Source organism: Peromyscus eremicus, chromosome 8a (genome assembly GCF_949786415.1).
Source record: "Peromyscus eremicus chromosome 8a, PerEre_H2_v1, whole genome shotgun sequence".
Taxonomy (NCBI): Eukaryota; Metazoa; Chordata; class Mammalia; order Rodentia; family Cricetidae; genus Peromyscus; species Peromyscus eremicus.
In genome coordinates, this window is record NC_081423.1 from 10578273 (window position 1) to 10592860 (window position 14588).

The 14588-nt window shown below is 52.0% G+C and overlaps 2 protein-coding genes across 5 annotated transcripts in view; one reads left to right on the forward strand and one right to left on the reverse strand.

The window, feature by feature from the left end:
- Pam16 (presequence translocase associated motor 16) lies at positions 1–7567 on the forward strand. Of its 3 annotated transcripts, none has more exons than XM_059270095.1 (5): positions 1–115; positions 5885–5969; positions 6755–6891; positions 7175–7240; positions 7410–7567. In XM_059270095.1, the coding sequence occupies exons 1-5, from the start codon at positions 113–115 to the stop codon at positions 7494–7496; spliced, it is 378 nt and encodes a 125-aa protein (XP_059126078.1). In that variant the 5' UTR covers positions 1–112; the 3' UTR covers positions 7497–7567. The 3 variants fall into 3 exon arrangements, with proteins under 3 accessions (XP_059126078.1, XP_059126079.1, XP_059126080.1); XM_059270096.1 differs by lacking the exon at positions 1–115 and adding an exon at positions 349–551; XM_059270097.1 differs by lacking the exon at positions 1–115 and adding an exon at positions 349–515.
- The window catches only part of Glis2 (GLIS family zinc finger 2), a 21776-nt gene continuing 14602 nt past the window's right edge, over positions 7415–14588 (reverse strand). Inside the window, exons 3-7 of one of the 2 annotated variants that reach the window (XM_059270094.1) lie at positions 13766–13938; positions 12842–13018; positions 12626–12759; positions 12425–12543; positions 7415–10791 (exon numbers count right to left, since the gene is read on the reverse strand). In XM_059270094.1, the coding sequence (XP_059126077.1) occupies positions 10001–10791; positions 12425–12543; positions 12626–12759; positions 12842–13018; positions 13766–13938 (1394 nt within the window). In that variant the 3' untranslated portion in view covers positions 7415–10000. Of the gene's footprint in view, positions 10792–12424; positions 12547–12625; positions 12760–12841; positions 13019–13765; positions 13939–14588 lie in introns of both variants that reach the window. The other variant, XM_059270093.1, reaches the window with a different exon arrangement.

Here is a 14588-nt window from a genome sequence, read left to right on the forward strand (position 1 = left end):
CGCCGCGCACGCGCTCTGCGGTCTCCCCTGACCTCTGACCCAGCGGCAGCCGGTGAGCTGGTGCCCCCGGGTCGGGACGCGGCGCCCGTGCCCCTGAGGCGCAGCGGCCGCCATGGTGAGGCTCGGGGAGGGAGGGCGAGCCGGAGGCGGGCGGGCGGGCGGGCGGCCGGCTCCAGCCCTGCTGCCGAGATCCGCCCGCGTACCCCACAGGAAGCGGGCTCTGTGGCGTGTCGCCGGCTCGCAGGTCGTTGACGCCGGGCGGGGAGGACCGCGGGCCTGGGAACTGAGGCTCGACCGGCAGGAAGCCCCCGGCCGTGCCCTGCCTCGGCGTGAGCGAGCCGTTACGGGCGGTGGGAGAGGCGGTTGTTGGGTGGGCCGGCTCCTGAGTGGCGGACTCGGCGATGTTGCTCGGTTTTTGACCGCGTTTGACAGTTGGCTCGTGCAAGGAATTGGTAGACCCGGGACCCGAGCTGGAGTGAGACGTGGAGGCTGAGCGTTTGCAGGAAACCGTGCAGGTCGCCTGTGCAACCTTTAAAGGGCAGGTTCTTGAGGTTTGCCCCTGAGTGACTGGAAGGCGGCTGGTTGGGGGAGCCTATTTATTTACTTATCTGAGACAGGGTATCACTATGTATGTAGCCCTGGCCGCCCTCTAACGTCGTAAGTAGTAGACCAGGCTGGCCTAAAACTCATTGAGATCCACTTGCCTCTGTCTCCAGTGCTGGCATTAAAGGTGTGCGCCACCACACCCGGCTGGGGAGCCTGTGCTTTAGTAATCGGAAGGTGGGCAGTTAACTGTTTACAGATGTCGTGCCTGGAGCTGAGGCTTCATGTAGACTGTCATTCAGTCGGCCTCAGTCGTCCCCATTTTACACGTAAGGGACCTGACGCTGTGAGAATTTGACTTTGCCAGGCTCTTCTTCCACACAAGAGCCAGAGGCTGGTTTTGGCTCAGTTTTGTTCATATTCTGAGACTACACATGTCACCACATTATTCCTGCCTTGTAACTGGATCACCAACATCTAATGAGGACCTGTGTTGATTCCTTGTGGGATTGGACCTTTACCATGCATTCTCCACGTTCAACTTTGAACGCAGTCACGGTGGCTTACACTTGCAGACCCAGCACTTGGGAGGCTGAGGCAGGAAGATCAGGAGTCGGAACTAGTGTGGACTTCATGAGTTCGAGGGCAGCCTGCGCACTTTAGTAAAGAGGATAGCTCAGTGTTATATTGCTTGCCCACCACAGGAGAGGCCTTGGATTCAATCCCCAGTACACCTCCAAAAGAGGAAAAGAAAAGTACTATGGGAAGGTATAAGTGGGAGGAGCCTAGGAAATTTTCACCTAGGAGTCGGATTATCGCATATTTTGCCAAACCCTGAAGGGTGCAAAGGTTTTTGGTTTGGGGCATTGTCTTGCTTTGTAACTCAGGCTAGCCTCAAACTCTAGGGATCCTCCTGCCCCAGCTTCCCAAGTGCTGGAATTACAGGCATGCGCCACCACCATGCCTTGGCAACGTTGAGTCTTGACCGTATCTGGATAGGAAGGAGGGTATTTATAGTGCAGGAACTCGGAGCAGTGGAGATATTAAGCATAAAGAAGCATGAGAGCTTACCAGAAGTAAGGGTGCAGCCGCAACGAGAGGAAAGGTAAGGGGGAGAAGATCCAGAGGACCAAGTTGAGATCAGAGGTGGGAGATACCAGTGGAAGCCTGCCTGGGGAATGGGCGTAGGAAACTGGCTTGATTGAAGTGCTCGTTCATGGACAGTCATCTCTTTCAAATATGTATTGGGCACCTGCTGTGCAGGCCGCTGGGGACCCAGGAGCTGTCACAAATGGCACCGTGTAGTAGTCCTGGCCTTGCTCCTATCTAGCTGTGACACCAGTGACAGCCCAAGTCCCTCCTGCCGTGTCAGTCCGACCCACTCCCAGGGCCCGCTACTCTGTGTTGGAGGAATGTTGTACACAGGCCTGAAAGTTGGGCCCTTCCTGATGCGCCTCCATGACTTACGCCTCGTTTTGGGACCCCTCCCCACCAACCTTGTCTGAGGTCCTCTTGTGCCATATTGCTTCTCAGTTGGGAAAGGAAGTGTGTTGCTAATGGCAGATTTCAGGGTTGTAGTCCTGTGGTTATGACTCCTGCCCTCAGCTACTGCTTTGCTTGAAGTGAGCTGTGAACTGGCTGTTCTTGGCCTGGGATCTTGAGGCCTGTCAGTGAGTTAGAGTTGTTTGGGTGCTTTCTTATTGGGGCCTTAGTGGTGGTTGTTTGAATACTCTTGAAGCAGACTGTAGCTGGCAGAGCTTTGCACCCCAGAAATGTTCAGCTGTGAGCATCGCCTGATTGCCAGATCATTAACACCAAGCAGGGTCTGGTCTGGGAGCAAAGCCAGCAGCTGAACTCTGTTTCCAGGACCCTCCGGTCTCTCCACTCAGTTTTGTGTGTATTGCCTCCCCGGGCCTCACATCCCTCCTGTAAGGAAATATATCATTGTCTTCATTTTGCAGTTTAAAAAGCGGTGGTTGAGAAAAGTTAATTTGTCAAAGGCTACACAGCTGGTGAGAAGCAGAGGTAGAATTCGGGTGTAGGTCAGGCTCCTTCTTGCTTCCTTCCCCCTGCTGCTTGCTTCCTAGCTCCTAGGAGAAGACTGTGGTTTGTATACTTTTACCTCTGAGGCACCAAAGGGCCTAACTGGAAAAAACTGTTGTTTGTTTTAAAAAAACAAGGTCTTCCTATATAACCCTAGCTAGCCTGGAATTCACCATGTAGACCAGGGTGACTTTGAACTTGTGGCTGTCTTCCTGCCTCTACCTCCTGAGTACTGGAATTGAGGCATGAACTACCAGGCCTGCACTGCCTGGCCATTGCCAAGTTTTTATAAAAGCAGAGTAGTAAGTAATACATGGAAACCAATACTTGCTCATCACCTGCTGGGTCATTTAGGCTCCATGCCAGGCATCATCTCACTCTCCGACAGCCATGGTGTCCACAGTTGTGGTGTCAGGAAATTGAGGCACATATGGGTTGAGACTTTGACCAGGGTCACACAGGCTGGGATGGGTATAGGAGGTAATCCCAAAGCTGGCCTGCATAAATGCTGTTTCAGCCTCTTCCTGGGAACACCTCTGCAGAAACATGAGTGGTTCTGTCTGCAAATCCCAGGTGGAACTTTGCAGGCCAGCCTTGCCTTCCTAGTAGCTTCTAGGCCTTGTGGCTAAGACCTAGTGCAATTCTCCCTTCCCCTCAGCCACTGTACTCCAGATAGCAGAACAACAGGCTACCTGTCACCTTGGCTTGAAGTGTACAGGGGGAAAGTCTCCAGTTAGAGCTTCTATTTTGTTTTGTCTTTTGAGAAAGGGTCTTTATATAGTTCTGGCCATTCTGGAACTTACTATGTAGACCAGGGGCTGTCCATGAACTCAGAGATCCACCTGCCTCTGCCTCTAAAGTGATAGGATTAAAGGCGTATCACACTGGCCAGCCTCAGTTTTGTTTTTTCAAGACAGGGTTTCCCTTTGTAGTCTTGGCTGTCCTGGTACCCTCCATGTAGACCAGGCTGGCCTTGAACTCACAGAGATCAGCCTGTCTCTGCTTCCCGAGTGCTGGGATTAAAGCCTCAGTTTTTTTAACATCCATTATTTAGCAATAACTATGGACCTTATCAGAAAAGTACATCATTGCCTCCAAGGCCATGTAATGGGTGTGTGGCTAGAGAGGCAGACTGTGTGGTGAAATCTCCTAAGGGGTGTTCTAGGCCAAGGGAACCTCTAGAACCAGTCATACAGAAGCTAAATTCCATCTCAGAGCTTCCTGCCTTACTTACATGACAATGGCTCTAGGTAAGCAAGGCAAAATCGGGTGAGATCACCAGTCAGTGAGCACCCTGTCACTCCTTTACTACCACACAGCTGGCATTGATCTTCACAGGAGGGGCTTCCCTGGGCCATGAGGGGCTTTCCTGGGCCATGCTTTCTGGTATAAAAGCTAGGGCTTAGGAAATTCCAGCCTGCTGTGAGCCCTCTTCACTTCCCTAATGGCCCATAATCAGATCTGCTTGTTAGGGAAGGGCAGGGCCTTGAAGCCAGAAAGGCCAGTTCTGACGCTGGTCATCTTGTCGTCATCTTCCCTTCGGAGTAGGGTCCTATGGGAAAGAGGACTCCAGCTTCCCCACCCTTTCTCCCGAGCACCAGTGAGTCACTAAACCTTGAGTTCTTGGGATGAAATGGCACAAACACTAGAATGTGTCTGACATAGTGCCTGGTACACAGACTTAGTCAGTACTTGTTGATGGAGATTAGCCACAGGAAAGTACAGGGAGAAAGGTCCAAAGCATGTGAGTGCTATAAGCTTGCAGTGAGCAATCACCAGGAGTGCTCTGCATGCTTCTTTATTCATTTCACAGACATGGGGTCCAGTTTTATACATGCTCTCTATACATCATTTCTGTTTCACAATGAAATCTTTTTTTTTTTTTTTTTTTTTTTTGGTTTTTCGAGACAGGGTTTCTCTGTGTAGCTTTGCGCCTTTTCCTGGAACTCACTCTGTAGCCCAGGCTGGCCTCGAACTCACAGAGATCCGCCTGGCTCTGCCTCCCGAGTGCTGGGATTAAAGGCATGCACCACCACCGCCCGGCCACAATGAAATCTTAATGTTTCTCCATTAATCCAACCTCTGGTCTTTTTCCAGTCGAGGCTGCTCCCAGGGTGTCTGATCTTAGACTTACCTCCTTCACTTGTGGCTCATTCTCATGGCTCCACCTGCACCTTAGGACCCAGCCTAGGAGAAATACTGTCTTCCCCCAGAACCTCTCTCCTGTTCCTTATTATTCGTAGTGAGGCTCCCCTATTTATTAGTGGTGGGATCTGGGTAGCCTTGCGCTGCTGGAGATGATTTCCCTGCTTGAACAGTGGCTGTGCAGCCTGCTCTGAGAGCAGGGATTGAGTCCTGAGTGTCCTTGTCCAAAACTGAATTGACTGAATGGATGTGTGAACCCAGGAGTTTACAGATGACTGTACTCTTCAGTTGCTGGGTTCAAACCTTAGGGTGTTGTCTGAATTCCCTTTGTAGACTCCTGAGTACTATGTTCTAAGTAGACCCTTAGCCCACCCCCTTTTGTTCCTTTGCTTAGTGTGTATAATGTTACTCACACATGGTAAGAGGATTTTAGGTTTCCTTTTCTATCACTCGCCACCTTATTCCTTTGAGGCAGGGTCTCTCTCTGAACATGAAACACTTTTTCTGGCTAAGTGGTAGCCAGAAAGCCCTAGTGGATTTTTCTCCACCCCACTCAATGTTTGGATAACCGGTATACACAGGACAGGACCATGCCTGGCTTACTTCATGGATAGTGGGATCTGAGCTTGGGTCCTTGTAGTTACAAGAGCAAGCACTCTTACCTGCTGAACCATCTTCTTGGCTCCCATTTGTTTGTTTGTTTTGAGACAAGGGTTTACTATGAGATCCAGGCTCATGATCACCCTTCCTCGGCCTCTGCAGTACTAGGATTATAGCCATGCACCACCACACCCAGACTTTTAGTGATATTGTTGTATTCATGGACAGATTCCAAGTCATTGGACTTGAAGTCTTGGGAGAGTTCGGATGGATCTGTTTTCCCTGGTAATGTGAAGGCTGGGCCAGATGGTCTCAAAAGCACAGAGGAGCCATCAGTGACCTTAGAGTGTATTAAACTGGTGGCAGTCTGGGACTGTATTATGTACTGGCTCTCAAGCCAGTTCCTTCCCACAAGTCAGTGTCAATTTTATCCCCCTACAGCCTTTCCAATCTTCATCTGGGAACTCCAACATATCTAGAACTACCAAAGGAAGTTTAGAGGAGTTAGCCCTTAGATCACTCCACAGCTCTGAGGTGTCCGTTTTGCCCACAGGCCAAGTACCTGGCCCAGATCATCGTGATGGGTGTGCAGGTGGTGGGCAGAGCCTTTGCCCGGGCCCTGAGGCAGGAGTTCGCAGGTAAGCCTCTATCTCTTTGCATGCTGGGAGCCCTGCCCAGTTTAGATTTTCCTGTGGGTTGTGTCAGTTGTGGATGAAGGGATCTCTTTTGGGCAGAACTCTGTGGCTTAGATGGCCTGGAATACTTTGCTATGGTAGGAGGCAGTGCCAGACTTTGAGACATTCGTACATACAGGAAAGGTTTGTTTTCAGTTAGGCCTGGTTAGCACGAGTGTCCAGGGCAAACGGGTCCCTGTGACAGTCCATTTTGGTAAATAAAGTAAGAGAGTCGCATCTTCTGGCTGGTTTGAAGGAGAGCTGAGTAATTCCAACACAGACTAATTAACTGTGAAGTTAAAATGTTTATTATCTGGCACTTTAAGAGAAAGTTTGCTGGCTTTTGATTGTAACGTCACCAAAGGATAGCAGTCCCGGGGTGGTCTGCTGTGACAGTCTGGGCACTGGCTAGGCCAGTTATGGAGGCTCTGACTACTGCTCCTCCCCTGCCTGTAGCTTTACCCTAGTCCCCAAAGTAGCTTAAAGCTCCCAATTTGCTAGGCCTCTGGGACCTAGGAACGAGGGGAGGAAGAGGGTCAAAGTCATCTTGTGGTCTAGACTGGTGGACCAAGAGCCCTAGTTTGACCCTGTTCCATCCTTCAGTGTGGACTGTTTGCCCCTCCCTCCAAAAAGACGCCATACTAAAGAAAAGCTACTCCTGGGCAAATTGTTTCTTTTGTGTCACTTAGAAGGCCTAGGGGAAGCTCTGGGCCACCAAGGGGACTAAGCAGTCACCAATGTGCCCACAGCAAGCCAGGCAGCCGCTGATGCTCGGGGTCGTGCTGGGCACCAGTCTGCAGCTGCATCTAACCTCTCTGGCCTCAGCCTTCAAGAGGCCCAGCAGATTCTCAACATCTCCAAGCTGAATCCTGAGCAGGTCCAGAAGGTGAGGCCCCTGATCTGTCATGGGGTGGTGTTGTGCAGAAGAGGGTGGGTGTAGAAGCCCTGACCCCAGCCAGTGGGAGCTTGAAGAGCCCCAGGCAGCACAAATACAGAGGACATGGCAGCTGCTGTAGCAGCTGAACCATCCCCACATGGCTGCTTGGCTTTCTCTTCTCCTTTTGGTCACAGAGCTTCCTGCACGACAGAGGTCAGGCCCTTTAACATCTCTTGTCATCAGCCTTCCCTGATGTCACCCAGAGACTAATGTTCACTTCTCATCTCTGCAGAATTATGAACACCTGTTTAAGGTGAACGATAAGTCCGTGGGAGGCTCTTTCTACTTGCAGTCAAAGGTGAGTGCTCTTTAACTCTATGAGGAAAGGAAGCCAGGGCTTCCTTCCCCTTGTACCCTGGAGTGCCCCTAAGTTGTTTGAATCTTGGCTTGTCTGCTGTCCTCTAGGGAGGTTGTTAGGGCCTGGGACAGAGACTGTCAGAGCCTGACCTTCCTCCTCCTCCTCCTAGGTTGTCCGTGCGAAGGAACGTCTAGATGAGGAACTCCGAATACAAGCCCAGGAAGAGAGAGAGAAAGGGCAGATGCCCAAAACGTGACTGCTGGCCACTCCCACCCCACCCATTGCCTCATAATTTATAGCTTGGTAATAAATGTCTTTTCCATGTTTCTCCAGTGCATCTATTCCTGTTGGAGAAGGTTTGCTCACTTCCTGCCTATTTGGGGTTGTGAAAGAGTCAGGAGGCAGCAGTCCTTGACAGCGTGGTGGACGGGATGTTGGTGAACAGCTACACACCCACTTCAGTAAGCCTGGCCAGGACCTGTCACAGAGGCTCTGTTCCTCCTGTGTCCTACCACACAGTCCTGAGGAAACCAAAGAGTCTGCCCGTGCCTTCCCTCAAGATAAAGGACCCCTGGCCCCAGAACTCCCTGCTGGGGTTGCAGAGGCTCTCAGTGACTTGGGCAGAAAGCTCATGTGTAGCTGGGAAGGAGCTTTGACCAGGTGTCAGCCATTCTCAGCAGGCAGTGCAGATCAAGGCCTGAACCTTGTAGTTGAGAGTAATTTGTACCCTCTTGTCCCTTACTGCCTACCTCTTCTAGTCCCAGGTGGGTGGGCCTTCTGATCTCAGAGTGAAGGCAGCCCGTGGCAGGTCGAGGGGAAAGGTCCAGGCCAGGCCTTTAGGTGTCTAGTTGGAACGCCCACAACCAAGATAGAGCAAGTGACCCAGTTCCTGGCACATCTACTATGCAGAAACCATCTTTGCAACTCACTTTTATTGTTTCTTTATAAACTTCCTCTCACATGGAGGAATATATTGTTATAGTCATTAGCTTATCTTTTTGTTTTGTTTTAACTCTATGCTAACAGCAATGGAGCCAAAAGGAGGAAAAACACAAGCTACAATAGAAAGGCACTTAGAACCTGTTAAAATACTGATGTCTGGGATGTGCGACGACGGACTGACAAGTACACCGGCCCTTCCAAGCCTGGTCTATCACGGAATCACATGCTGAGCTAATGTCGCCTTCCAGTGCCCGTGCTCTGCTCTTGGGCTTGAGTCTGAAACCCAATCCCCCAGCCAGGGACTTAAGGCCTAGGGCCCTAACGAGCCAGGAGGTTACTTGGATCATGGGTAGACCCGAAGACAGGAGACCAGCTCCTTAGCTTGCTCACAGCCCCTTCAAGGGGTAGAGCCAGCACAGCCGAGCCCTATCAGGGCTGGGGTCCTAAGCCCAGCAGTTGGGCAGGTCAGGTCAGGGTGACCCTTCTGAAACAGAAGGGCAGTCTGGGAAAAAGGAGAGTAGGCAGAGCTGCTCAGAAGAAGCAGAGCTACTAAGGACCCCTACCATCCCAGCAGCTTTTGTTCTAAGGATAGGGAGGTGAGGGGCTTAGCCGCTCTGCAGCAGAGGACAGAGGACAGCAAGAGGCCGGAGCTGGCACACCTAGCCTTTTGGAGCTGTGGAGCACAGTCCTCCAATGTCCTTGGCTTAGTCTAGCCCTACATAAGTGCTGACCTTATTCTGAGTAGTACAGGCCCTGGGGGAGCTGGCTTGGGGAGAGCCTGCGGGCCAAAGAGAGGCACCACCAAGAAAAGGGCTCAACTGGAAAGTCAGAGGAAACAACCTTGTCACGTGTCCAGTCCACTCTCTAGCCAGCTTTTCCCAAGCAGACGGTTGGTCCTCCAAATGCTGTGCTTGGCTGCCTAGCCTCCCTCACACCCAGGGGCTTCAGTTCGTGGTTTCTAGAAAACTCCTTTCTGATGAGTCAGTCCTTCCCTGCATTCCGTGACTTCGTAACCCCCAAACCTGGAGCCCACCTGGTATAGACTGACGCTTTGCAGACTTCTGCAGGGTAACAGTGCCAGGCCAAGCCAAGCCGGACCGGACCAGTACAATGATCTTTGAACCTGCTTGCACACTCCCAAGGGAAAGGAGTGCTCAGCCACCTCTCCTCTTTAGAAAGTGTTGCCACCCTCCGGCAGTGCTGACTCGGGCAGAGGGGCACTGACAGCAGGCTTCTCTGCTAAGCAAGCAGGGAAGCACCTTGTCGTAGCAGTAGGCAGGAAAAGGCAGCTTTCTCCTGCGCCTTGGCCAGGGCCTGTCTGTCTTGCTCTCCCTCCAGGGGCGGGCCAGAGGGAAAGGGGTCTAAGGAGTTCCCAGGCATGGGCTTATGATCACGGGGGCTCCCCAGCTGACAAGTAGGTAAGGCAGGAAGGAGTGGTAACCCGCCCAGACTGCTCGTGGAGAGGAATGCACCAGAGCAGGAGGCAGAACTGAGTCCTTGGAGGACGGGCAGAGGAAGGCCTCACCCAAACTACGGGCTGGGGAAGTGGAGGTGGGTGAGGCCTTAGCACCCAAGAGCATGGCCTCCTTGGACAGCAGGTCCAAGCCAAGTCCACTCTGGAGCCAGGAAGCCACCAAAGACCTAGCACCACCCTTGCTACCCAGCTTGTCTGGGGCTGCAGCCTCCCAGGAAGCAGACACTTGGGCCCCTGGAGCAGTTGGATATTATTGCTATTTCGCAGAAGAGTTTCTGTTCGTCAGGGGATGAGCCCACAGTAGGTAGCTGGCCTGTCACAGCTGGTAGGTGGGTAGCCCAGGTTCAGTTTACCACAGCTGGTTTGAGCAGCACAGACCCTGGCGGGATGACCACCCAGCCAGGAGTTAGCGCCTCTGGACTGCTGGCTGCCGAGTTGCCCGTGGACAGGTCCAGTACAGTGCCCGGTAACAAGGGGAGTCCATCAGGGCTTGGCCGGGAGCGGCTGCGCTCCGTCCTTTCCAGGGGAGTCTTGTGGTCCTCCAGGCCCAGGACCCTGGCAGGCACTGACCCACGACCTTTCTCCCCCTCAGCCTTGCTACCAGCAGAACCACCCAGGAGAGAGACCACAGGCAGGCCTAGTCCACTAGCCCCAAAGGGTGAGGGCAACAGTGGGTTCTTGGCCAGATTGAGGGGTAGAACAGAGCCTGGCAGCCCAGGGCCCATGCCCCCACCTCCACTTCCACCACCGCCACAGGCCAGAGCACTGAGGTCAAGGGGGCCAGGAGCCAGGGGTAAGGGCAGGCCTGGCAGACTGGGGCCTCCAAAAAGGGCAGCAGGGTTTGGGATGATGATCTGAGCCCCACTGACATAGGAGCCACTGTCGGGAGTGGGCAATGGTGGTTTCGGGGGTGGGCGTAGCTGCAGGAGCTCCTGCTGTTCATGAGACACAAAGTGACCGTGGGCTTTGATGTGCTTGCGCAGTGAGCTGGGGTCGGTGTAGCGCTTGTGGCAGCCAGGCATCTTGCAGTAGTAGGGCTTGTCTACGTAGTGGGTACGGGTGTGCTTGAATCGGTCACTCGAGTTGGAGTAACGCTTGTTGCAGCCCTCATAGGGGCAGACGTAGGGCTTCTCACCTGTAGGGGTGGGCTGCATTGAGGGGTCTCAATTCTGCCAGATCTTTCCACCTATCCCCTTGCCTCTCCCAGGCCCAGAGCTCCTGAAGCATTCTGACTCTGATTTGGGAGACCATCCCTGTACCCGGATGAGGCTGACCCAGCTAAGCTTGCAGGCGGAACTGCTGTGCACCCACCAGATTCCTTTGCTAGGGCAGAAGTCAACCTTGGCGTGTACGCCCATGCAGACCTGGACCCTGGTAAGCACTAACAGTGCTGCCTTAGTCTTCCATGTGGCCTTGCTCAGAATGGCTCACAGTCTTCTTCGTTTTTGTTTTTGGAGACAGGGTTTCTCTGTGTAGCCCTGGCTGTTCTAGAACTAGCTCTGTAGACCAGGCTGAACTCAGAGATCTGCCTGCCTCCTGAGTGCTGGGATTACAGGTGTGCACCACCTTACCTGGCTTGAATCACAAAGTCACTATGCTGACCAGGACAGGAGCCACCTGTAGCCACTCAGCCTTGGAAATGAAGCTGGGTCCACAAGGAGGTGTGCTGTGAGGCTAAGACAGACTAGATCTCAAAGGCTTTGTGTGAAAGGAGGGAGTTTAATGTTCAGCTGTTTTGTTTTGGTCATTGTTTCTTTTTTTTTTTTTTAACATTTATTTATTATGTATACAGTGTTCTGTCTGCATGTATGCATGCAGGCCAGAAGAGGGCAGCAGATCTCATTACAGATGGTTGTGAGCTACCATGTGGTTGCTGGGAATTGAACTCAGGACCTCTGTAATAACAGCCAGTGCTCTTAACTGCTGAGCCATCTCTCCAGCCCCATTGTTTCTTTTTTGAAATGGGATCTCACTGTGTGTTGATCAAGATAGCCTTGACCTTCTAAGTTTGCAGGACGATTGTGGCGCATGCCTTTGATCCCAGCATTTGGGAGGCAGAGGCAGGAGCATCTCTGCGTTCAAGGCCAGCCTGGTCTATAGAGTGAGTTCCAGGACAGCCAAGGCTACACAGAGAACTTGTCTCAAAAAACACAACAAAAAAACCAACAACTTTAAGCTAATTATTGGGGAATACAGACATTCATTACCATACCCAGGTTTGCTGACATGTTTTTTTATATATTGGGTTTCATAGGACACATAATTACAATTAATTTCACCTATTTCCTTTTTCTTTTCTTTTTTTTTTTTTTTTAATTTTGTTTTGGGTTTTTTTGAGACATGGTCTCATTATATAATTCTGGCTGGCCTGGAACTTGCTCTGTAGACCAGGAAGTCCTTGAACTCACAGAGATCCTCTTGCCTCTTGCCTCCCAAGTACTGAGATTAAAGGTGTGAGCTACCATGCCCAGCTTGCTCTCTTTAATGTAGTAATGGAGTAACTTAAAATGAAGTGTGTGGTTCTGTGGGGCTTGGGGCCCAATGAGGAGAGGCAGACCTAGATGATCATACCCCTAGCTAATGTCCCAACACTTGGAAGATGAAGGCAGGAAGATGAGGAGCCCATGGTCTTCCTTGCCTACACAGTTAGAAACCAGCCCGGGTTACATGAGACCCTGTCTCAAACAAGGGGAGCAGGGTATGAACAATGAGATTTGTCCCTCTTTCCAGCCTTTTCCTGGAGCCCCCCACCTCCATGAGAAACCTACCTGTGTGGGAGCGGTTGTGGATCTTCAGGTTCTCCAGGCGGGAGAAGCTCTTGTTGCAGGTGGGGCATCGGTGTGGCTTCTCATTGGTGTGAGTCCGGATGTGAATGAGCATCTTGTACCTGCTCCAGGGAGGGCCCGGGGGCACACTCAGCTCAATGGGCACCCAGCCCCTCCCTTCCTGCCCTCACCCTGCTCCCTCACCTGGCATTGAAGCCACGGCCGTGGCGGGCACAGCCCTCCCAATGGCAGCAGTACCGAGCATCCTGTTCCGGCTTGACATGATGGTCATTGACATGGTCAACTAGGTCTTGGAGGAGCTCAAAGAGCTGGTTACACTGTAAGGCCAGGCAGGCAGGGTTCTGATCCCAAGTAGGGTGCTGGCCCAGCCCTCACCACTCTTCCCAGCTCCCAACTCACCTTGGCCCATCGACACACCAGCTGCTTGGCGAGGGGCAGCTCCGGTGACAGGCACTTGTCCTTGGGGGGTGTGAGGAAGGAGGAAGCAGGTAGGTGCAGAGCTCCCCCAGAGCCCAGGGGCAAGAAGAACTGGAAGGAGCTGGGGACACCATCCAAATAGCGAAGTGTCTGGAAATCCTAAAGAGTAAGAGGTTAGTGTACCCCACTGGCAGGTACACACACACACACACACACACACACACACACACACACACACACACACAAACCCCACTGCCACTTTGTCTTGTTTTTCCACACAGACTTTCTCTGTGTAGCCCTGGTTGTCGCCCAGAGATCCACCTGCCTCTGCTTCCCAAGTGCTGGGATTAAAAGAAAAATGTGTGCCACCACTGCCAGGCCAGACCTCTCACTTTTACCCTCGTGTGGACAGTGTTAAATTATATCAATACAGCCAGGTATAACACGCCTTTCATCCCAGAACTGTAAGTTTAAGGACAGTCTGGTCTACATAAGGAGCTCCAGGACAGCCAGGGCTATGTAGAGACCCTGTCTCAAAAAAAAAAAAAAAAAAAAAAAAAAAAGATATCAATCCAAAAGACACCCTGAGTACTAATCATATCCACCTATGTATATGACCTTGTTTGGAAATAGTCTTTTCAAGAGTAGTTAGTTAAGGTGAGGTCCTACTGCAGTATGGTGACCGTAAATCCAGTATCTTATGTCTTTATGACAGAGGAAGGCCTAGACACAGACACACACACATCCAGGGAAAGGGCCAGCTGATGAAGATGTCACCTAGAGGTGACAGATGTAGTTAACAGCTTAGGAATGAGAATCCCTTACCACCCAATTTGGTGGCACCTGCCTAGGAGCCCTAGGAAGCCAACATACCCTCTGTCTCTCCAGAACCTTCCCCCTCCTTACCACAGCAGTAGGCAGTGGAGGCAGGTCCCCATTGCCCTGGCGCTCAGGGGACAGGGAGCTGCTGCCATTTGGGGAGTCCAGTCCAGATGGTGGTGACAAGCTGAGGTCCCCCAGGGGAGCTGTGGAAAAGCGTCCATCCACCTTCTCAGGGAACTTGGGGTTCAGCAGGAAACCTGAAGAAGATCCTGTTTCAGGAAGCAAGCTAGAGGCCTGTTGGACCAAGTCCCACCACTTCGGGATCCCTGCCTCCATTTTCGACCATTCTGGGACCCCAGATATCCAAAGAGCAGTCAGGACAGTTATAGTCATGACATCATCATTTTGTCTGACCTTCGCCAGGAGAGCTGGCTGCCAGAAACAGGAAATGGGGCTGGCATGGCGGTTCATACCTGTAATCACAACACTCAGAAGGCTGAGGCAGAAGGATCAAGAATTCAAGGCCGCCGGGCGGTGGTGGCGCACGCCTTTAATCCCAGCACTCGGGAGGCAGAGCCAGGCGGATCTCTGTGAGTTCGAGGCCAGCCTGGGCTACAAAGTGAGTTCCAGGAAAGGCGCAAAGCTACACAGAGAAACCCTGTCTCGAAAAAAAACCAAAAAAAAAAAAAAAAAGAATTCAAGGCCATCCTGGACTACATAGTGAGTTCAATGCCAGCCTGGACTACACCAGACCATCTCAACAACAAAAAAACAAAATTGTAAGTACCCATCTTACAGATGAGACTTATCTGATACATGGAACTGGAACACAAGACTACCCCCACTCCCTGTCATGTTCTACCTTAGTGTTCCTTTCTGTAAAAGGGGAAAATTGGGATGGGCTGAC

Bases quoted from the DNA above. Each gene is read 5' to 3' on its own strand.
- Pam16 (XM_059270095.1), top strand. The intron at 6,892-7,174 runs GTGAGGCCCCTG...TCATCTCTGCAG, and splicing joins ATCCTGAGCAGGTCCAGAAG to AATTATGAACACCTGTTTAA. The intron at 7,241-7,409 runs GTGAGTGCTCTT...TCCTCCTCCTAG, and splicing joins CTTTCTACTTGCAGTCAAAG to GTTGTCCGTGCGAAGGAACG.